Below are 23,260 nucleotides of genomic sequence, written 5' to 3'. Positions count from 1 at the left end.
TCATTTGTTCACCTTAGAAAGGAAACGGTCCCAAAACCCTAGCATGTTTTGCGATTTCATTGTACACCTAATAGTAATTGTTGACTTTGATATCTAAAACAAAGCTCGAAATCTACGAGGTGCAATTGTCAAACAAACCTTTTTTTTTTCTTTATCTATGTAAACCCAATGATAAAAATTAATTTCGTTGTAAATTAATTTTTATAAATTTATAAAATACAAATATTTTCATTTTTCATCATGTCTACCATTACTTAATCTTATCTTCAAATCTTATTCGTACCTATCCATTTAAGAGCAAACCTATAAACTTTATATTCAAGGATCAACCCATCTAACAAATTCAAAACACACTTCATGAAATAAAAAGAAAAATTATATCATATATGATAACATGATACCATCTTTTGAAAAAAATAGACTATTTACTATTAATAGAGAGTTCGTAATTTTTACCAAAAAGTAGTTTTATTATTATTTTTAGTTATACACTATATTGATTATTACACAAACTATTATAATGAATCAAAAAAATTGAAGAAAGATTTTTAACCCGCAGGAATGCGCGGCGACGCTGCTAGTGATGAATAAAAGAGGAATAAATTCATGCGGTCTTATCCCAATGAATCGACTGAACCTAGATGACTTTTAAGAAATATAATGCATGTTAAGACATTCGGGCCAAATCCCTCAAATTATGATACAATTGAGGAAGATGCTTTGTTGTAGTGGCACAAGTCGTTGTTTAGGAATTCTGAGATTTCGGATTCTATCCTCATTAGTGAGATTTTTGTACCTTTTTATTTAGCTTTTGTTCTTCTTTTATTAGGCTGGAAAAATTAAGGTGCAGTTCGTGTTTAATTTTGCTCCTCACGGGACTCCATGAACATTTAATTTGTGGCAGCGGAAGAAGTCAATTTGCTACTTAATTAACTAATTATTTTTTTCGGTAGATTAACTAACTAATTCTTTAAACAAGCTTATAATAGGTGTCTTTAATTCTATATACAAGTTTATTGGTTTGACTGGAACTAATCAATGTGAGGATCCTACGCAGAAGCATCATCTCCAATTTTAGTACGTTATCTAATGCAGGTTGATTCAGGTAAATTTACATTTTTTCTCTTTTTTCTTTTTGTTTAAATAAGATTTTAGAATCGAGTTTTTTGAATGAAAAAAATTCACAATTAATAAAGCTTTATTCATTATTTCGAACTTAAATTAATGGGATCTCGTTGGACTTCAAAATACTATAAGAAAAAGTTGTTCATACTTTTTTTTTTTGATTGGTAAAAGTTGTTCATACTTATACAAGCTGATGTATAACCTCTGAGGGGGAATTGTTTAGGGATTCTGACAAGATCATGATGTTTGACTTGGTCCTGTGTCTTAATTAATTTGAATTTTGGATTACTGTACATCTATAGGTAACTATTTTTCTTTTTGTCGATTAATAATTTTTTATTATAAGTTTTAAAACTTATAATACATTATTCACCCAATGGAAAATTCACCCAAAAAAATAACTTACACACATTGAAATATAAGCAAGGAAATATAAATGCCATGAAGAATAATATCCTGTAGCATGAGCAAATATTTGGCTGAGTATTACTAAGCCATTTGACTGTGTAACATTGAATTAGAATGCCTGAAAATGAGAAAGTGTTCCCACAACGGATCCACGAATTTCCACTTATAAATATTTTGATTGGTTGTTACTCATCCAAAATGTATGTGTTTGGATTGGTAATATTCAACCAATATTTTTTCACGTATAGAACTTTTTTTCATTTTTTCGGGTAAATACAGTATGGAAATTGTTATTGAATACGTTAAAGTATGTATACCATTATTGCAATTAATCGAGCTTCATACTATTACCAAATGATGATAAAAGGTTTTTTTTTTTAACAGGTAAACGGGGTCAAGGGCTAAGCAGCGTAGCAACCCCCATGGGAGTAACCATATGGGCCCGAACCACACAGCAGAATGTCCAATTTGAGCCATAATTACATTTAGACTTGGAGATCTGGGCTCGTCATCACAATCCCATTGAAGTTTCAGAGGAACACCACTCATTCGCAAGTCTATAGTTAGAGTATCAAGTTCAAAAACAACTAGGAAGTTTTCCAAGAAACTTGAACCCTTCACCTAGGTTGCTGAGGCAAAGGAGTATCGGGTCGCCTTGTCATTTCTGCTATAAAGTTGGCGAGAGCTTGCCCTTTAATCACTGTTTGAGCTGTATAATCAATACTGAACTCTATCAGCTCAATACCACACTGTGTGATTCGGCTGGAACCCTCTTTTTTCCTCGGAATTCGACCTAGTGGCTAATCCATTAGGACCAGAATCTGATGACTATGAAAATAAGGGCGTAGCTTCCTCGCTACGACCACCAAAGCGAAGGCAAGTTGCTCAATTTGGGGGTAGTCAGCTTCTGAATGATTCAACACCTTACTCATAAAATACACAAACAGATACTTCCCGCCTTCTGCCAAGTAGATAGCCAACATTTCCCCTGCTTTTGGCTTTCATAGAGTAGGAACTCATCACAAGTAATCCTTTAACTATCTTGTTGTCGACATAAGCTTCCACGTTCTTCCCAAGCTGTTTGTCGAACATTTTATTAACAAGTCGCTGATATGTTGCTCATGCGTTTTTTGATGCCAAATGGCATTACTTTGTAGCAATAAACATCATCCTTGCATAGAAGGCATTATGAACTTCGTCGCTTTTGTGCATGCGGATCTAGTTGTAACCAGAGTAGGCATCCATAATACTCAACAACTCATTCCCAACAGCCGAATCTACAAGTTGGTCAATCCTGGGCAATGGGTAGGCATCTTTTGGGCAAGCTTTATTCAAGTCCGTATAGTCTACGTACATTCTCCATTTCCCGTTAGATTTTCAAAATGATACCGTGTTGGCTATCCACGTGTGGAATCTTACATCTTTAACGAAACCAATTTCCCTCAACTTAACTACTTCTTCCTTAACAACTGTTTTTTCTTTCTTTACCCACCATTCTATGATTTTGAACTATAGGCTTTGAATCATGAGAACAGATACTCCAAAGTCGGCTCAGAGAATAGAGTAGTACAAAGAAGGAGAAGACCAAATGGACATTTTTTATGAAAAGAATTGATGTGGATAAAGACCAAAATGATATGATAAATGAAAAACTAAATTGATGTGACTAAGCGGAAGTACTAAATTGATATAACAATGATGAAATTGATGTGATCAAGGACAAAATTAATGTGTCCAAGGACGAAATTGTTGTGATCAGGAACGAAATTGATGTTATAATAGATGAAATTAATGTAATATTTTTCTCAAGAATTTGATTAATACAACTTACATAAGTCAGAGACGAAATTAATCGTTTACGTCTTGTCATCATCCATTTTTCTCAACAAAATATTGTCCCCAATATTATCTATAACATCCTCTTTTATTATCTACAAAACTGACGCTTTGCTTCCGTTCCCCCCTCACCAACCCCCCTCCCCACTACAAACTTTGACGATTTAAAATTAATAATAAAAATAATAATAAGAACAAAAAAGTCCGGGTCCACCACAGACCGAGTGTCACCCACCACATGCACGACGCGTGGCTAGATAAGACCCGTTCGTTGCCACGAACAAGATCGGACGGCCACTTCCGATTTTCAACTAACCCATCGGCCTAACCTGCCCAGCACTCAATGGCGGAGGGGGGGGCGTTCTATTTAAGGAAGCAATTTTCGCGTTCACTGAAATCAGGAAAAATTATTCCTCCTCCTTTGCATGAAATTTTTTCCTATTGCACCCGAAATACACTTATAATTACTGTCATCAATTGTACGAATATATATCCTTTCTGACTCGAGCACGGGATCTCTCGACATCCTTCTCATCTACGTACGTGCTTTCACTTCAAAGAATCTCTCCGTGTTGCCCAAGTGCACCCCTCATTACACAGTTTTGATCCTCCTTTAGATTCTTGGCATCGCCTTATTGATCTCTTGTCAACCGAGGATGTATATGGAGACGTCCCGCATGGAATGCACCGGAGACGGCCCGCTGGCCGGCTTATGCACCTCTCCTGCAGCCAGCGGTGACCCGCTGAACTGGGCATCTGCGGCCAAGTCGCTGATGGGCAGCCACCTCGATGAGGTCAAGCAGATGGTGGAGGAGTACCGGAGGCCGGCAGTCCAGCTTGGTGGTGAGACCCTGACGGTCGCCCAAGTGGCAGCTGCGGCGTGCCGTGTGGTAAATGTTGGGCTTTCGGAGGAAGCCCGACCAGGCGTCGAGGCCAGCAGCAACTGGGTCATGGAGAGCCTGAACAAGGGCACCGACAGCTACGGTGTGACTACCGGGTTCGGCGCAACCTCGCACAGGAGGACCAAGCAAGGAGGAGCCCTACAAAAGGAGCTCATAAGGTATGTCTGTTATATTTCTTCCTTTTGTTTGTACGATGAGATCGAATTCGTTCAGCCTCGGTGGGTAGTTAGATTCTTAGTGATCTGCCACTTCCCTAAGTTGAAAGATTTTAATATACTGATACTGATATTCCCTTTAAGACGCTCCCGACAATTCATACAAAGATGTTATGACTTCCTTGTTTGGTCCTCAAAATTCGATAGGAATTATATATGTATGTATATATATATATATGACTTATTTTTTTATCTGTCCTTATTAATTATCGAAGATTTTCATGCATGATAAGCTTTTAATGGTTTGGCCGAAAAGTTGCATGTGGTACCTTCCCGTTGTAACCCTATCCAACTGTACCCCTTTATGGAAGGAAAACTCAACATTCGTGAACCCCGGCCCTGTATAAGATTTTACTTTTCGGCCGGCTCTTCTTTAATGCGAGAGAGAGAGAGAGGAAAAAAAAAATGAATCCATATCTCAGTCCTCATCTCTAACCTTATTAATTATCAAAGATATTCTTGCATAGGCTTTTTAATGGCTCGACCGAAAAGTCGGATCGTATCCTCATCTCTAACCTTATTAATTATCAAAGATATTCTTGCATAGGCTTTTTAATGGCTCGATCGAAAAGTCGAATCATATCTCCTAATTTTTTTTATTATAAGGAAAACTCATGAATTTAGTACGATCATATCTCGTCATTCTAATATATACAAACATATAGATATTATATTATGGAGAAATATTGTCAAATATGAACCTCCTTTACGAAGAAAAATCCAAAATTTTACTGAAACCAGAAAATTGGATTATGCAGGTTTTTTGGGATAAATTATTGAATTATGCAGTTGGCTCATCTTTAATGCACAAAAAAAGGGGAATTAAATTAGTTTTAATTTAATGACATGCTTTATTTTTAATTGGTGATGCTCTGACATCGGGATTCAACTGGTCGCAGACAAAACGATCCACTGGTAGTTTATCAGAAAACAATAAAAATAAAATGAAATAAATTTGTTAAATTATCTTTTGTTCACTATCCTTTCTCACCTACCCAAATCAATATTTAGAAAATAAAATCATTGGAATGGGTAAAAGGGCTAAATGGACTCCTGAAGTTTGAATATTAATTTATCTTTTCTTGACAATAATATATATAAATATATATTTGGGTAATTATATATATATATATATGTATATTATATGTTTACCAAAGTAAATTTCAATGGAAAATACAATAAGAAGACAAAAAATAATATATGCTCCTGCAGTAACACCGACATGGTATAAGTTCCTTGTGATTGAATTAAATGGCAGTCGGTTTAAATATTTATTTTTAAAAAATGGAAGAAGAATGATGGGTAAGCGTGCAAGTAACGTCGTTAATTGACATCAATTAAAATCTATTTCTACATTGATATGACCTTTTCAGGTAAATAGGTTAATGAGCTTTCTGTATGAAAGACTGAATATATATGCAAGGCTCGTCATAATAAACATACGGACGCTCACTTTTCTTTTGTAAATTGTCTTCACGGTTCCACCGAAAAAAAAAAAAAAAAGAAATTGTCTCCACTATTCATGGATATAATCGACAACAGCACTACACTTTCGGGAGCACCATTGCAATATTGATGGCATTTTCACCATAATTACGGATTGGACTGTTTTATTCCGACCGATCATGTGGCGTCTATGAGACTTTTGTGTGCTTGAGCATATACAAGGAGTCGTTTGAATTCAGAGTTAAAGTTATTTTGATTTTGATTTTGATTTTGATTATGGAAAATGACAAATAAGATGTGATTTATAAATTTGACTTGGGAAACGTGTGTTTTTGTTGTGTAGTGTGTTGAGTTAAAGTTAAAATTAATTTTTGAATTGGAAAATGTGTATTTTTACTATATAGTGTGTTGAGTTAAAGTTAAAGTTAAAATCACTGAACTCGAAATCCAAACGGGCCCTAAATATTGTTGAGAACCATTCAAATTTTAAAGTGTCACCCACATCTCACATGGCCTTCGAGTAGGGCTTTTTGTCAACCGTGCCCAGAAAGCACCATAGCCACTTAAACTTATGACTTTATTAAATTATTTGGACCGACCACCACAACAACTTGAAGATGATAGTCCTTAATGAATTAAAATGGAAATCTCATTCATAAATAATTTCTTTAGAGGGGGAAAAAACAGTTAGCCGTCCAATCAAGTTAAAAAAAAAAACAGTGAACCCTAGGTGTTATTTTTGGTCAGTACATCTCATAATTAAATGGCATTGGTTCCGCCCCAGTTTGGGCCATAATTGGGCCTTTTTTTTGTCGATGATGGTATGATAAGTTCATAACTGAACTGTACGGTAAAAGAAAATTGCGATTACTAATATTATGTTTGGAATTATGATTCTAATGTTTTATGAAAATTCCCCCGTCCAGGTTCTTGAATTCCGGTATCTTCGGAAACGGAGCCGAAACGTGCCACACGCTGTCTCGCTCGGCCACAAGGGCAGCAATGTTGGTGAGGATCAACACCCTCCTGCAGGGCTACTCAGGGATCCGGTTCGAGATCCTGGAGGCCATTGCGAAGCTGCTCAACAATAATGTCACCCCGTGCCTGCCGCTTAGGGGGACAATCACTGCCTCGGGCGACCTAGTCCCCTTGTCATACATCGCGGGCCTGTTGACCGGAAGGCCCAATTCCAGGGCAACCGGCCCGGACGGGGAGATCCTCGACGGGGCCAAGGCCTTCCAGTTGGCAGGGATTGAGAGCGGGTTCTTTGAGCTGCAGCCCAAGGAGGGCCTAGCATTGGTGAACGGGACGGCGGTCGGATCAGGCCTGGCCTCGATGGTGCTCTTTGAGGCAAATGTTCTGGCTGTCCTCTCGGAAGTCCTGTCTGCGATCTTCGCAGAGGTTATGCAGGGGAAGCCCGAGTTCACGGACCACTTGACCCACAAGTTGAAGCACCACCCGGGCCAGATCGAGGCTGCGGCCATAATGGAGCACATCCTGGATGGAAGCTCCTACGTAAAGGCAGCCCAGAAGCTCCATGAAATGGACCCTCTCCAGAAGCCCAAACAGGACAGATACGCCCTGAGGACGTCTCCCCAGTGGCTCGGGCCCCAGATCGAAGTGATCCGGTGCGCGACTAAAATGATCGAGCGGGAGATAAACTCGGTGAATGACAACCCGTTGATCGATGTCTCGAGGAACAAGGCCCTCCACGGGGGAAATTTCCAGGGAACACCGATCGGGGTCTCAATGGACAATACTAGGCTAGCCATCGCTGCAATCGGGAAGCTGATGTTTGCCCAGTTCTCCGAGCTGGTTAATGACTTCTATAACAATGGGCTGCCCTCTAACCTCTCTGGGGGCCGGAACCCGAGCCTTGACTATGGCTTCAAGGGCGCGGAGATCGCGATGGCCTCATACTGCTCGGAGCTGCAGTTCCTAGCTAACCCCGTGACGAATCACGTCCAAAGCGCAGAGCAACACAACCAGGACGTGAACTCATTAGGCCTAATCTCATCAAGAAAGACAGCGGAAGCTGTGGACATACTGAAACTCATGTCCTCAACTTACCTTATTGCACTGTGCCAATCCATTGACTTGAGGCACTTGGAGGAGAACCTCAAGGCTACGGTCAAGAACACCGTGACGCAGGTGGCCCGGAAGATCCTGACCGTTGGATTAAACGGGGAGCTCCACAACTCGAGGTTCTCCGAGAAGGACCTCATCAGGGCAGTCGACCGGGAGCACGTGTTCACATACATCGACGACCCCTGCAGCGTGACCTACCCGCTTATGCAGAACTTGAGGCAGGTCCTGGTGGAGCACGCGATGGCCAATGGCGAGGCTGAGAGGAGCCTAGGGACCTCAATCTTCCAGAAGATCGGGTCGTTCGAAGAGGAGCTGAGAGCGGTCCTCCCGAAGGAAGTGGAGGCTGCACGGGCCCAGTTTGAGAGCGGGACCTCGGCGATCCCGAACAGGATCAAGGAGTGCAGGTCGTACCCGTTGTACCGGCTCATGAGGGAGGAGCTAGGGACCAGCATGCTCACCGGGGAGAAGGCCCGTTCCCCTGGGGAGGACTTCGACATGGTGTTCAAGGCGATCTGCGAGGGGAAGTTGATAGATCCCCTGCTGGAATGCTTGAGGGATTGGAATGGTGCTCCTCTTCCAATCTGCTAAGAAGATCATTTAGTTACTAAAATGAGCTGTTATATGGTCTAATTAATTGTATTCATGTATGTAATGATACACGTTGAGTTTGCTTTGTGTTGGACCTCTCTTGGACCTAACCAAAAAACAAGAGGGCGACCGTGTAATATGCCCTTTTTTGTTTTATTTCTTACTATGTTCTTTACTGTTTTGTCCAAATGGTGTCTATAGAAAATTTTCTTCCCCCTCCCCCCGCCCGGAGGCCTTGCAATTCTCTGTTTGGTTAGAATAATTCGAGACAAACTGTAAAAATTTGTGATACAATGTATTCAGACTTTCTTTGCTTCTTGAAAGTAATGAGGATTTTAAATCGTTATTTGAGAATGAGTGCCAGGTTACAAATTAATTGCAAGAATAGAAAGATTGGAGGTAACCTTACCTCCAGAGACTACAAAGAAAAATACATGCAAATAAAACATCACATCAGACGAACAGTACTTTGCAATCAGATAACCAAATACTAAAGTTATGGTAACAGCGCCCTGTCCATATATATTTGGACCATGGTAATAGTCGAAAAAGAGGATTCTCGGGTCATAATCCATGTTGTTCTCAGTCATCTCGTGTGGACATTTTGATTAAATCTCCGCTTTCAGAATTTTGGACCCGCGGAATGACCGCAAGTAGTTATGCTCGAATGATGCGCTCTCTCCGACAGGTATAGAATCAACATGTTGTTTACATAGCAGACCGACTGTCTCTATTATGTGGACAAGGATATTCCGGTATCGTGGGCCTTGATTTGTCAATATGGAGATGGTTAGGGGTGGCATAGGTGTGTTATGCTCTAGTTATGCTCGAATGAGGCTCTCTCCTTATCTCTTCTCCTTAAAAAGTATGAGATGTTTTCAATACATTCAATATTTCAAAAATGCACTTGCCCCTTAACTGAACTCTGTCCTAAGTTAATGCCGTCTCGCTTCCGCCCCACCGGTCACTTTACCCGCCCAATTCACCGGCTCGCCCTACCGACACCAGAGTGCTGCGATGACTGCCCTGCTTTCCGAATTGACGCGATCTGTACCTTTCTTCCTCCCCATTTGTGTCTGCTCCCTCGCTTGCAGCTTTGTGCTTTTTATAAACTGCCTATGTTCCCATCGCTTCGAACTGTTTTCTCCCTTTTTCTGTCCCCACCTCCAAATTGCTTGCGCAAACGCCTTCTCCAATCATCCCTTCCTCCACGCCAGCCGGTTGTAGAATCCCACGCCAAGAAGAGCGCCCACTCTCCCTTCCTCTGCTCTGCTCATTGTCTTCTTCTATTCCTTCTATTGATTCTTCTCCATATACTACCTGTGCCCCGCCCCTTTATTTTAGGCTATGAGTCTTCTCGTAATAGGAAAAAAATCAGATAAGAACAATGCAATTGTAGTCGACTAGCTAAACGCTACCATTCTCATCAGAACTCCCTGCTGAACGACACATGGGCCGCTGTAAAATACAGAAAAGAGGATCATCGAGTCACAATACATGCAGTTCGTAGTCATTCCGTGCGGATATTTTGGTCAAATCATTTAGACTTTTGGACTCATGCAACGAGGCAAATTGTTATGTTCCAATGATGCACTCTCTTAGAAGTGTAAAATCAACAGGTTGTTCGTCGTCTTATAGTTGGCTATGTATGGCATAGCCGACCCTCCAGGTGAACTAAAGATCGTGATAGAATAAAAACCATGTTATAGGGGACCAGCCGGGGTGCGTTTCTTCTTCAGCAAGTGCAGAAAACTCAAGTATACATCTAGTCTTTAAGATGTACTAATTCGTGAAACATGAACATCCGCTGCAATTATGGGACATCGGTATAGCAGAATATTAAAGAGTCTTGTCTCATTCTACAAGGGGGTAACTCTTATACCTATTTCTACAGTCCCCAATTTGCAGCTGCGCTCCAACATTCAAAGGACAATCATTAGATATAATTATTGAAGCAGCATTTATGCAGTAACCGCAGCCATTTCTCGTAAGTTCTCCGTTGCATTTTCCATGTCCGTATGCTGTAGCCATGCCACATTTGGATACTGGGGAATAATCATAACCATGGCTCCATGTTTGGTCAAATAAATCATGGTACAACAAATTCACAGCTGGGTAGTAATCTGAAAATACTCCATATTTTTGACCATTGCACGTAATCGGCGATATATGATATTGAGGGTTATCGCCATCGCGCTCACCTGAGTAGGATTCAGCAACTTTGAAGAATATACTTATACTTATTAAAATTGTAAAATTTTCAATGTGGGCCTACACGAACTTTTTGCAATCCAAATCTCATATAAGCTTATAGTTTTTTTCTTAATTTTTTCGTGTATGACAACATATTTCAACATCCACCTTCACATGACAACATATGGTCTAGCACGTGCCACGGGTCCTCAAACACTAGCCTCAATAGACACCTTAAACACCCACCATGAGGTGCATTCTTGCATGCCTTGAAACTGAATCTGGCGTGATATAAGCTCACATGTATTTCGAAAGCGTAACCCGCTTTGATACCATGTAAAATTTCCACATGAGCCTACACAGACTTGAATGCATCTGTAACCCAAAAGCTTAAGTTGATAGGTTGCTGGACCCAAGTCTCATATAAATTTGTGATTTCTTTCTCAATTTTTCCGTGTAAGATGACATATTTCAATAAAAATAAATGTGAGGACAAGTGGAATTTTCTCAGCCATGCTAGCCGTTGATCGTTGGAATCTGTTTAATTCAGCGATGTTTGTATATATGATGATAAGAATATATAAACATACTTTCCCCATGTTTAATCCGTCTTTTCCATTTAATACAATATACATGTAAGATGTAACAGTCATCGCATATTTTGTCCTAGTGATTATCAATTAAGTCACAAAGATTCTATATTTGGTCTTATTTGAGTAGGGGTGGCAATTCGTGTCGTGTCGTGTTTATATGTGTCGTATCTAAACGGGTTCGTGTCATCAAAGTTATAACCCGTACACGACACGATTATTAAATGGGTCAGGTTTTGCATACACGAACACGACACGATTATATTCGTGTCAACCCGTACACGACACGTTTATACCCGTTTATTAAATCGTGTCATAACAGGTACACGTATACACGACACGATTATAACCGGTACCTGGACACGTTAACACGACCCGTTTATCCGTTCAATCAGGTTACCCGGACACGTTAACACGACCCGTTTATCCATTTAACCCGGTTACCTGGACACAGGACACGTTAACCCGAGAAGAAAAGGAATGAGAACAATAACCCGTTTATCCATTTATAACCCGTTTATTGAAACAACGATACACCTAAAAAATTGGAAAGTGACTAGAACAAAATCATTTCCATACTAATCTAATCATACAAAATTGAAGCTCCACAAAGTAATGAAAAAGGCACATAGCATTTCACAGTAATATCCAAAACATTTCTCCTGAAAACTCTGAAAATCCTCCAATCTCTGAAAACTATTCTACTCCATGTTCATAATTATCCATACATAATAAAACTTAAGAAACTCCCAATCTGCCACTAGTAGGCAACAACTTCAAATATACCACTGAAAAACATATCAAACATTATGTCAGCATTGAAAATGGAAATCTTTCATTAGATCAGCTGACAATAAAAGTTTTTGTCATCTTGTGTTGCTCAGTATAATTCCACTAACCAAACCCAAAAACAAGGAGACCACATCTTTTCTCATAAAGGAGGTTGGTGTGAAGGCATTCCCTTGGAACCTATTGCCTGCAAATATGAACTCAAAGCATGTCAGCATGATATCTAGAAAGCTCTGTGCTGTAAATAGGTCCATCAACATATCAATTGCATTAGTGTTTTTTTCCTTCCATAACACCAGTGGCTGATGTTAAGCTTCTTCTGCTGATGAAGGAGAAGGACTGAAAGATGCCAAGGCATCTTTGCTGATATATATATATATTGCTGCAGAGCCTACTTTGTTGTATAGAGCTAGTAGCAGTTGGATTTAGTTGAAATTTTCCATTAACTATCCCAAAAATTGTCAAGGTATAGTGCTCATTGGATTTCTTGTGTGTCGGGTGTAAAGGAGATATAACTATTTGACCTTCCCATGGATGAAAAAGTTACAGTACAAAGCTAAGCTGCCAACTTACTGAACCATCAGATGGATGAGAAAATAAAATTGCCCATCACAATGGATAGTTATCTCCAAAGAAGTTGAATACAAGCATCAATGTTCTAATCATACGCTTATATATCGAGCTAGGATGTTTTCGACTTGATTCTCGGCTTTTGGCATAGATGGTCTCACCTTTTGAGAAGCAAAAACAATGTAAAGAACCAGCTCTAGTAGTGACTGATATAACTCTTAGCTATGCTTCTCCTTTTCCAGAAGTAGAGGAAGTGAAGAGTGCCTTTGAGCTAGTATCCCCTTCGTGCTCTCAAGGACTCCGAAGAATATCAAACCCCCAATGCCTATCCACAGTACCCTCGGCCCAATTCCCTGCAGCGGCAACGCATCCAAGTAAGAGGAAAGGCAACAAAAGCACATCCAAAAATTTGAATTTCCATTTAGTTTCCTTGGAAACTATGAGAAAATATTAATGACATGGCAAATTTTGCCTCATTCAAAACCCATCAGGTATAAACTATGTTGGGAGTGTAGTGTTGTCGCCAGAGCAGAAGTACGAAACATGATAATGGAATCTAGCTTCAGGATGATAAAAAGCACAAAGTATGGAACATGATAATGGAATCTAGCTTCAGGGTGATAAAAAGCACGGCTGGCTACCTTGAGAAGAGCAGAACGCCCTTCTTCTCGCACAATCGTTTGTACTCAATCAAATAAAATTTGTCATTTAGAGCCAACACTTCTTTAAGGATTAATAGGAAACCAAAAGGGAAGAGGCCAGAGGGTCGGGGTCGGGGTCGGGGTCGTGGTCGATGTCGCGCGGACTGCGGAAGGGAAGAGGCCAGAGGGTCGGGGTCGGGGTCGAGGTCGCGCGGACGGCGGAAGGGAAGAGGCCAGAGGGTCGGGGTCGGGACCGTCGGGGTCGAGGTCGAATGAAATTAGGGTTTGGACTCTGGAGGATCTGGAAGCAACGAAGGCCCAAAGGAAATGAAATTAGGTTTGCGAATTGGGAATCGGATGTTAGGGTTACATAAAGGATATTTTGGTCAATTCATATACATAAACGTGTCTAAACGGGTTACACGATTATAGTAACACGATTAAATACGTTTATTTAAACGTGTTTAATCGTGTATAATCGGGTTACACGGGTTCAACTCGGGAAGACACGCTTATTAATCGTGTCTAAACGGGTTGGACCCGTTTAACCCGAATATCAAAAATACCCAACCCGAACCCGTTTAACTTCGTGTCGTGTCCGTGTCGTGTAATCGTGTCGTATCAAATATTGCCGGCCCTATATTTGAGGAATGATTTTTAGAAGTTTATATGCTTTCAGTTTTTAATCTTAGTGAAAACCACATTTTTCATCTGTCACTTTCGTCCGACATCTTTTTTTATTATTCTTATCCTAGATTCACGTTTATTTTTTCAATTTGGCGAAAACACTTTTGATCCTCAATTTTTTGTGCTTTGTCATTTTCATCCTAAATTCTTTTTTTTTTGCCGTTCTCGTTCTCAACCTTTCATTTTTTTGTCATTTTAGTCTCGCCATCTATTTTTCCTTCAAAAAGCACGGTTTTGGTCAAAAAAATAATTTTATATTTCTTTTTCAAAATATTTAAAATATAATAACAAAATAAAGAATCGAAAAAGAACGGAACTCGCTTGAGGAACTGGGAAGAAGAATAAGGAGAGAAAGAGGATGGGAGGGGGGTAGTGGGGGCATTTGCCGGAGACCATGACCACCGTCCCGATCGAGTTCGTTCGTGGATTTAATCAAGCAATACAGCAAACAGAGTCAAATCATCTGCACAGCAAGATTCCTGAAGCTTTTCCTATGAAAAACAAGAATTCTAACTCATCAAGTTCGAAACTTCATCCTGGATTTAATCAAGTGACGACTGGTAATAATCTAGTCACAAACATCAGAAGCAAGCAAGGAAACACCGATTTCAGGATAGAAGCTTTTCCGATGAAAAACATAATTCTGACTCATCAAGTTCGAAACTTGGTTGGAGATAACAGCATGCCCTAATTCATAGCAATTGAGAGATAATACAACACCAGATTATACAAGCTCACATTAAGAAGACAAGAAACTTGGTCGCACGTGCCAAGTTTTTGCTTGTTCTATTTTCGACCTATATATTGTATCCCATAATAAATGGGGTTAGGAAAGTAATTTTATATATAGTATAAGGTCATAAAGGTAATTGTCTAAATTTACAATTATAAATGCAATTAGGACTAAATTAATAAATGCATATAAATCATTAAATACTAATAATTTTATTATATAAGCACTTTCTTGATTTAAAAAATATAATTCTTAAAATATTAATAAAATTTTCGACATAATTAGCAACTAAAAGAAAATTTTACTATATGCAATAAGTATGCTTAAATATTGAACACTTTTGAAATAGTAATACATAAATCTATTTAGAAATTATTAAAAATATATTATTTGCACTTCTTTTTTTCTACAAAATGCATGGAGATCATCTATTACAATTTCTTTAGAATTTGATACTCAAGAAAATGTAATATATTTCCTAAGTAATGTCATTTTCTTCATCCATATTTGGTATTATAATTCATTTCCAATTATTCTAAATTTGTTATTGTATGCACTAATATTTGAATGCTTTTAATTTAAAATATGTATATAACTTAATGAAAATTTCAATTGTAATATCAATATTTTTAAAAATCTATCCAAAACTAATCACTCTAAACAATAAACCCGTGCATTGCATGGGCGAAGAAGCTAGTAATTTTTATAATAAAATTTTCATATTGTTGAATTAGCAAACGACCTTTCGTATGCTCCACAACAACCAAAGGTGCTATTTACTACATTGTATACATAATTCTCTTGTACAAAAGTTGTTTCTCCATTCAGCTTATCTACATGGACACAAGTAATAATAATATAAAATCATACAACATCAGAGCAGAATACACACACACACACACACACAACGAAACGAAATTGGGTCATAATCTTGGAACTGTTGTTTTCTTCTGCCAATGTAATTATTCACAGGCATCATCCATTATGATCCTGTATTCTTGTAACCCCAACACAACTTGATTAGAAGTTTGAGAATCCTATAAAACGATATATTGAGGAATTGGAGCACAGCTACCTTGGACAGGCATGCTATACTAAATTAAGGTGTCACTGAACATAAATGACTTCAAAAATCTACTCGTAGCTTTTTCTTTTTTGAGGCCTGCCTGCACCTAAGATGAGTGTTGATCAGATTGGTCCCGCCAAACCAGCATGGGCAACACCGAAACTACTCAATTCTATCATGCCCATTGGCTCGTGAATTTTCATTTGTTTTTGGATTCTTGAATACTGGCGGTCTTGCTTTAGCCAATAGTTGGGCCATAATTAAACCTAGAAACCAGAACAATGAGCCACGGGTCACTTACCAAACGAACAAGCATATCAAGTGCCCCAACGTCGTAGGAGTATGTTTTCTGAGCAAGTTAGCATTAAGGCCACTTTGTTCCTTTTCATATTCATTATTTGAGTTCTTCATATTGCTCATGTCTAACAAACCAGACATGAATGCATCATTCGACCCTTGTTGCCCTAGACCTTCCAACAGCCAAAATGGCCTCATTCATCCCTCTGACCAGCATGGACTACTCAGAAATGAAACATCACAGAAGCAGTCAACCTGTCTAGAATGAAACAAGTTATGGGCTTTCCTTCACATGTAAGTTCACTCCACTGATAATCTGAGAGGATCTACAAGAGAAAATAATAGAGGATTAGCTAGAAGATGTAAATATCAAGTAGTACGGTTAATAAGTCACATATAACCTTCCTTACCACTGTGCAACAATCCATACTGTTCCCTAAATTACCAGGAAGAAGCTAGTAAATAGGAGATAAAGACCACAGGGGAAAATTAACAATGGAAACGAAGAAGCCATTGTGTACGTATATCTATAGATGGCCAAATGATACTTAGAAATGCATAAACATAGAACTGAGCCTATTCAGACAGTTTGATGTAGTATTCATCCTGAACCATTTGTTCATTGTGGGCTGCATCATACTGGGTAGAATATTATAAGTCAGTTCTGTATTGGGGAGGATGGGTTAGTAAAGAGACTAAAAAGTCAGATTAGTTAGAAGTGCAGAATAATCGTAGCATTGTAGTAAAAAAAGGGGACACAATGGACGTTTCATGAAAAAATCGTGCGGGTGCATGAGAAAAATGTTCATCGATTGACCTGTGGACAAGTCGGTTGGTTTCAGTTGGTGTTTGGAACCCAAATCATTTCTTGATTGGTAATAGAAAAAGGTACAACCATTATCGACAACTTGTCGACATAGTTATGCTTTCCTATGGTACCATAAAGAGAGACTAAAACAGCTCACCTCTTTGCCATGGCAATAATGACCGGAGGGCGAAGCAGCGCAAAGCACCTGCATATATATATATATACAAGGCAAACTTACATCAAGTGGTACATAAACCAATGTATTTGGACAATACATTAAGAAATGGGACCAATTAAAAAAATGAGAGATCCTACAAAAAAAAAAAGTAAAGAAAAGGAAAGAATAATACTCTTCAAAATGCAAACAATTTAGTCAATAAAACATTGGACTATATGGCCGCCACGGTGCAGAAATAAAGTTGGAAGGGGCGTCCAGTCTAGAGCAATGAAATTTTATGCAAAAAAAAGAAGATATAATCCAGCTATTGCATCTCCAGTAGAAAAGATTAATGGAAAACCTTGCCCGAAAGGAACAAATGACCCACAAATACACCATAAAATTGCACTGACGATAGTTCTGTTTCCTGCTTTTATCATTGAAAATAGATCAAAATACAATAAGAACACCCTGGCATAAATACTAAAAAAATTGTGCATAATGGTATGCCTAAGGTTCACATTGAGCACCTCTCCCAAAGCGCCACCAATTTCACCAGATGCCACTTTCTGATGAGTCTGCCAGCAAAACACTTCCTCAACAGAGCCAAACTTCCCCAAAGGTTACTTGTTCTTCTGCTTCGCCAAAATTGCAATAAAGTTCGATATAAACCTTGAACCCGAAAGCCATTTTCCGCACTCTGACAGACTCCAAATGTGATTAATTGTTTAGAAGGAAGGTTGTTCCTTGGTGAGATTAAGCCGGAAAAGGCGGCCAGAGACCCGCGTTCTGGTGGGGATGGCCGCAACGAAATTGGTATTGAGGAACTCAGTCAGAAGGGCATTTTTCTGACAAGATGCAGTGGGGTACGGTGGTGAGAGGCGGAGTGGGCCAGCGGGACTGGCAGTGAGCAGCTGGCACAGGAGAAGCAAAAGAGGAGAGGTGAGACGGAGAGGCATCAAACTGGGATCAGCACTAATAGAGGAAATAGTGATTTCAAATCCTAACTTTCCTAGTATAGTGATTGTATCATAATTATGTAATTATTCTGCATTTATTTATTTCCTAAAACATGTTATGTACAACTCTATTTAATTCAATACAGAACACCTCCAACAGAAAGTTGAGGTTTCAGCCAATTCGTCTAATCTCATATGGTATCAGAGCCTGCGATCGAGCTATACAGTCGATCTCAACTAGGCTAATCTATCTCAATTTTCTCTCCCGATCCTCCTAATCATTCGTCCCCTATGGCTAACCCAACTTCAACCATCAATCTTCCCTCCTCAATCCCTACTATTCATGTCAAATTAAATGGCCGAAACTACATATATTGGAAGGGTATTATGAGCCCTCTACTCGAAACCTACGGGCTTCTTCCCTATGCCGAAGGACGAGTATCAGAACCTGACAGAACAATCACAGGACCAGATGGCAGCATTTTATAGAATCCAGAGCACTTGCAGTGGACGTCTAAAGACAAATTCACACTCACCTGCATTATGCTAGCCGTGACTGAAGAAATCGGCTTCACCATCCTTTCCGCCAAGACCTCTCACGAGGCTTGGCACTCTCTGGAGACCACATTTCTCAGTCAGACTGCCGCCCAAGAAGATCTTCTGGAGCAACAGTGGCGTGACCTGCAAAAACGATCAAAACCAATGCTGGAATTTATCAACGATGTCAAGAAAAAGGCTCTCAGTTTTGCTCAAATTGGAAAATCCAAAACTCCAACAGAAGTTAATCGACGAATCTATACTGGATTGGGTCCTGAATGGGAGTCGCTTATTCTAGCTAAATCAGATGCAATGGTGACAATGAGTATAGATGAACTAACCTCGTTGCTCATGGGACATGAAGAACGGCGGTCGTACACTGCTACCCGCGAACAACCGCAGCAACTGCCTCCTGCTCCTCTCTCCGGAATCCTTGGACCACCCCCGGCCGAAGTCCACTACACCGACAGTCGCGGAAGGATGGATTATCGCAGAAATAACGACGGTGGAAAAGCAAAAAACAGAGGCAAAGGAAAGGGAATCGGACAAGGGATTACTTACCGTGATCACGGGCCTGGCGATGAACACCGAAGCTCCAGCTATGGCGGTCACGGCGGCACGAGAGGGCAAGGAGGACAGGGACGCCCTCTGTCGAACCCTAACCCTAATTTTGCAGGAGGCAATCGGGGAGGACGGGCTAATTTTGGCAGAAACGGTTCGGGTTACGGTTCGGGTTATAACATCTACCCGGCCCGAGACACGCGAACTATCCGGCCCGGTTTCTTCTCCCAGCCCGGCTCTTTTAATTCGATGGGCTCTACTCAAACCGGCCCATTTCACATGCCGGGCGGCCCATCTTCTGCCTCCAGCCCAGTGACTGCATCTATTGTATGCCAGAATTGCAACCGGCCCGGGCATACTGCTCCGTTCTGTCAATTCAATTATTTTTCTGGTGTTCAGGCTAACATTGCTGAAGCATCTTCTCAGGGATTTCATGATCTTGATTGGTATATGGACTCAGGTGCTACACATCATGTCACTTCCCATTTAGCCAATCTAAACGTTCATGATGAGGCATCGCACTCCATTCACATCTATGTTGGAGATGGTAAATCTCTTCCTGTATTTGCCTCTGGTTCTTCCACTATCAAAATCTCATCTCGCCCCCTCCACTTGAATCATATTTTATATGCTCCTAATATCTCCAAAAATCTCATTTCCATCTCTAAATTTGCTCAAGATAACACTTGCTTTTTTGAACTTCATCCTGACTGCTTTATTGTTAAGGATCAACAGACACGCCAGGAACTTTTGCGAGGCCCAGTTAAGGATGGACTTTACTGCTTTCCTCTGATAGGCAAGCACGCCAGTCAACCTCAGGCTCATCTCTCTACATCCGTCTCCAGTACTCTATGGCATCAACGTCTCGGTCATACGTCCTTTCCAATTGTTCGTCGTGCTCTTAGTTCTTCCTTCCTATTGAATAATGATCATGTAGGACTCGTTTGTTCTGCATGTCAACAAGACAAATTAATAAACTGTTCTTTTCCTCTCACCAAGCATAAGAGCACTTCTCTCTTTGAACTCATTCATACTGACATTTGGGGACCAGCCCCAATTCAATCACATACTGGGAACATCTACTATATTCATTTCCTCGACGATTATAGTAAATTTTCCTGGTTTTATGTCATGAAATCTTGATCTGAAGTGCTACAAATTTTTCGTGCCTTTCGTCTCCAAATCGAAAATCTCTATGGTCATAAAATCAAATATTTTCAGTCCGATGGTGCCAAAGAATTTCTTTCCGCTGCCTTTCAATCTGAATTGCAAAATAATGGAATTTTTCACCGCATTTCGTGTCCTCATATTCCTCAGCAAAATGGCTCTGCTGAACGTAAACACCGTCACATAGTAGATATGGGTCTTTCCCTAATTTCTCACTCTTCTTTACCTTCTAAATACTGGGACTATGCCTTTGAAACAGCTGTCTATCTCATTAACAGGTTACCCACAAAATCCTTACAGTTTAAATCTCCTTATGAGATTTTGCTTGGTCACCCTCCTGATTATAGCCATCTCCGGGTTTTTGGTTGTCTCTGCTTTCCATATTTGCGCCCTTATACTCGTCATAAATTAGAACCTCGTTCACAGCCTTGTGTTTTTCTCGGTTATCCATTACATTATCAAGGATATCGATGTCTCAATCCCATCAGTGGTCGTATCTTCATATCTCCTCAAGTTATCTTTGATGAACAGTCTTTTCCGCTTCGATCTGGCGTGCCTACCACAGTGGAACATGCAAGGACATCCTCGGGCTCTGCCTCAGCTCCTGGTACCCTCTTCTCTAATCTCAATACTTCTTTTCCTGCTTCTCCTGACAACTTATATATTCCTGTTCCACCCGATATCCTCCATCTTGTCCCAACCACATCCACTACTCCAATAGATGTTGCACCCGACGATATTGACCAATCTACAGGTATTGTTGCCTCTGTTGAGGATACTTCAGTTCCTCCTGACCTAGTGGAAACTATCCAGACTACCATTGGTCCATCTGCTCCTCAAAACACACATCAGATGGTGACACGGGCTAAAGATGGCTCTCTTCCTCCTCCACGCTTTGTTATCTCACGCCATCCTGCGGCCTTTTCTGTCTCTACTGCTTTGCAGGAACCACGTTCCTTTGCCCAGGCACGCAAGCACTCTCAATGGCGTACTGCCATGCAGGAGGAATATCAGGCCTTACTTCAGAATGATACTTGGGATTTAGTTCCACCGAATCCCATGCAGAATATTGTTGGCTGTAAGTGGGTATATCGGATCAAACAAAAGGCAGATGGCACGATCGACCGTTATAAAGCGCGCTTGGTAGCTAAGGGCTTTAATCAGAGAGAAGGTGTTGATTACGAGGAAACTTTCAGCCCGGTCATCAAACCGGTCACCATTCGCACTATTCTCTCCATTGCAGTCTCCTTACAGTGGCCTGTTCGACAACTTGATGTGAAGAATGCATTTCTTCATGGGCACCTTTCTGAAGAGGTATATATGTCCCAACCTCCTGGTTTCATTGACTCCTCACGGCCTCATCACGTATGTCGTCTCAAACGCTCCCTCTATGGTCTTAAGCAAGCTCCGCGTGCATGGTTTCAACGTCTAAGTAATTTTTTCTTTAAGCTCGGATTTCATGACTCGAAGGCAGACTCTTCTCTTTTCATCCTCCAACATTCGACTTATGCTATTTATCTCCTGGTTTACGTTGACGACATCATCTTAACTGGGACTCCGGGTGCTCCGTTCCAGTCCATCTTAGCGGCACTACACCAAGAATTTGCCCTGAAGGATCTTGGTCCGCTTCATTTCTTCTTGGGCATGGAAGCTAAGTCTGATTCTGCTGGCCTATATTTGACGCAGTCCAAGTATATTCATGATATTCTTGTCCGGACATCCATGCTTGATTGCAAGCCTATCAGTTCACCTGTTTCTGCTGGCTCTCGACTGTCTCTTCATGATGGTCACCCGTTTGAGGATCCCTCTCTCTACCGCAGTGTTGTTGGAAGTCTACAATATCTGTCTCTCACTAGACCAGATATTGCTTATGCCGTTAACCAAGTCTGCCAATTCATGCATAAACCCTCTGTGACTCACTGGCTTGCAGTAAAGCGCATTTTACGGTATCTCAAAGGTACTATTACTTATGGTCTTCATCTTCGATCGGGCTCCATTTCAGCACTTCATGGTTACTCTGATGCTGACTGGGCAGGCAATCCTGATGATAGGCGGTCTGTTAGTGGCTTCATCATTTTTCTTGGATCTAATCCAGTTTCTTGGAGCTCGAAGAAACAACGCACGGTCTCTCGTTCCAGCACTGAGTCTGAATACAAAAGTCTTGCTAATGCTACTGCAGAGATAATTTGGCTTCAGTTGTTGCTTCAAGAGTTGGGTTTTCCACAACATCAAGCTCCTACGCTTTGGTGTGATAATATATCCGCCATTTATCTCACGGCGAATCCTGTCTTTCATGCTCGAACAAAACATATTGAAATTGATTACCACTTTGTTCGAGAACGTTTTATGCGAGGTCAGCTTCATATTCAATTTATTAATTCTGAAGATCAACTCGCTGACGGTCTTACCAAGGGACTCTCCTCTATTCGATTCTCTACTCTCAGATCCAAGCTTCACGTGGAAGACTCCCCGTTGCGCTTGCGGGGGAGTAATAGAGGAAATAGTGATTTCAAATCCTAGCTTTCCTAGTATAGTGATTGTATCATAATTATGTAATTATTCTGCATTTATTTATTTCCTAAAACATGTTATGTACAACTCTATTTAATTCAATACAGAACACCTCCAACAGAAAGTTGAGGTTTCAGCCAATTCGTCTAATCTCATAAGCACGAAAGAGGATGATAGCAAAACAGGAGAGGTGCAAATTTTTGACGTGCAAAGAAGAGAGGTGAAGGGGCGGGGCGGGGGTAATTTTGAGATTTTCAAAAATATTGGATTGGATTACCCCTCACATATTTTATTGGAGGGTAGATAGATAGATAGATAGATATTCTGACTGATTGAAGCAGAATCTATGCAACGACCAAAGTGGTACCTCAGTTAGTAATGGACTT

At 40.4% G+C, this 23,260-nt stretch overlaps 1 protein-coding gene across 1 annotated transcript; it reads left to right on the top strand.

Annotated features, from left to right (window-relative positions):
- Window positions 1–3,761: 3,761 nt before the first annotated feature.
- LOC116196349 (phenylalanine ammonia-lyase-like) lies at window positions 3,762–8,906 on the top strand. Its single transcript, XM_031526023.1, has 2 exons — window positions 3,762–4,429; window positions 6,859–8,906. The coding sequence occupies exons 1-2, from the start codon at window positions 4,026–4,028 to the stop codon at window positions 8,606–8,608; spliced, it is 2,154 nt and encodes a 717-aa protein (XP_031381883.1). The 5' UTR covers window positions 3,762–4,025; the 3' UTR covers window positions 8,609–8,906.
- Window positions 8,907–23,260: the final 14,354 nt, after the last annotated feature.

This window comes from Punica granatum, chromosome 2, assembly GCF_007655135.1.
Source record: "Punica granatum isolate Tunisia-2019 chromosome 2, ASM765513v2, whole genome shotgun sequence".
Taxonomy (NCBI): Eukaryota; Viridiplantae; Streptophyta; class Magnoliopsida; order Myrtales; family Lythraceae; genus Punica; species Punica granatum.
The sequence above is the reverse complement of the archived record's forward strand: the minus strand, read 5'-3'. Positions and strand labels throughout refer to the sequence as shown.

What these genes read in the sequence shown, in the direction of transcription:
- LOC116196349 (XM_031526023.1), top strand. Translation starts at nt 4,026, where the DNA reads ATGTATATGGAGACGTCCCGCATGGAATGCACCGGAGACGGCCCGCTG. An exon ending in CTACAAAAGGAGCTCATAAG is followed by an intron (nt 4,430 to 6,858) that starts GTATGTCTGTTA and finishes TCCCCCGTCCAG; the next exon opens with GTTCTTGAATTCCGGTATCT.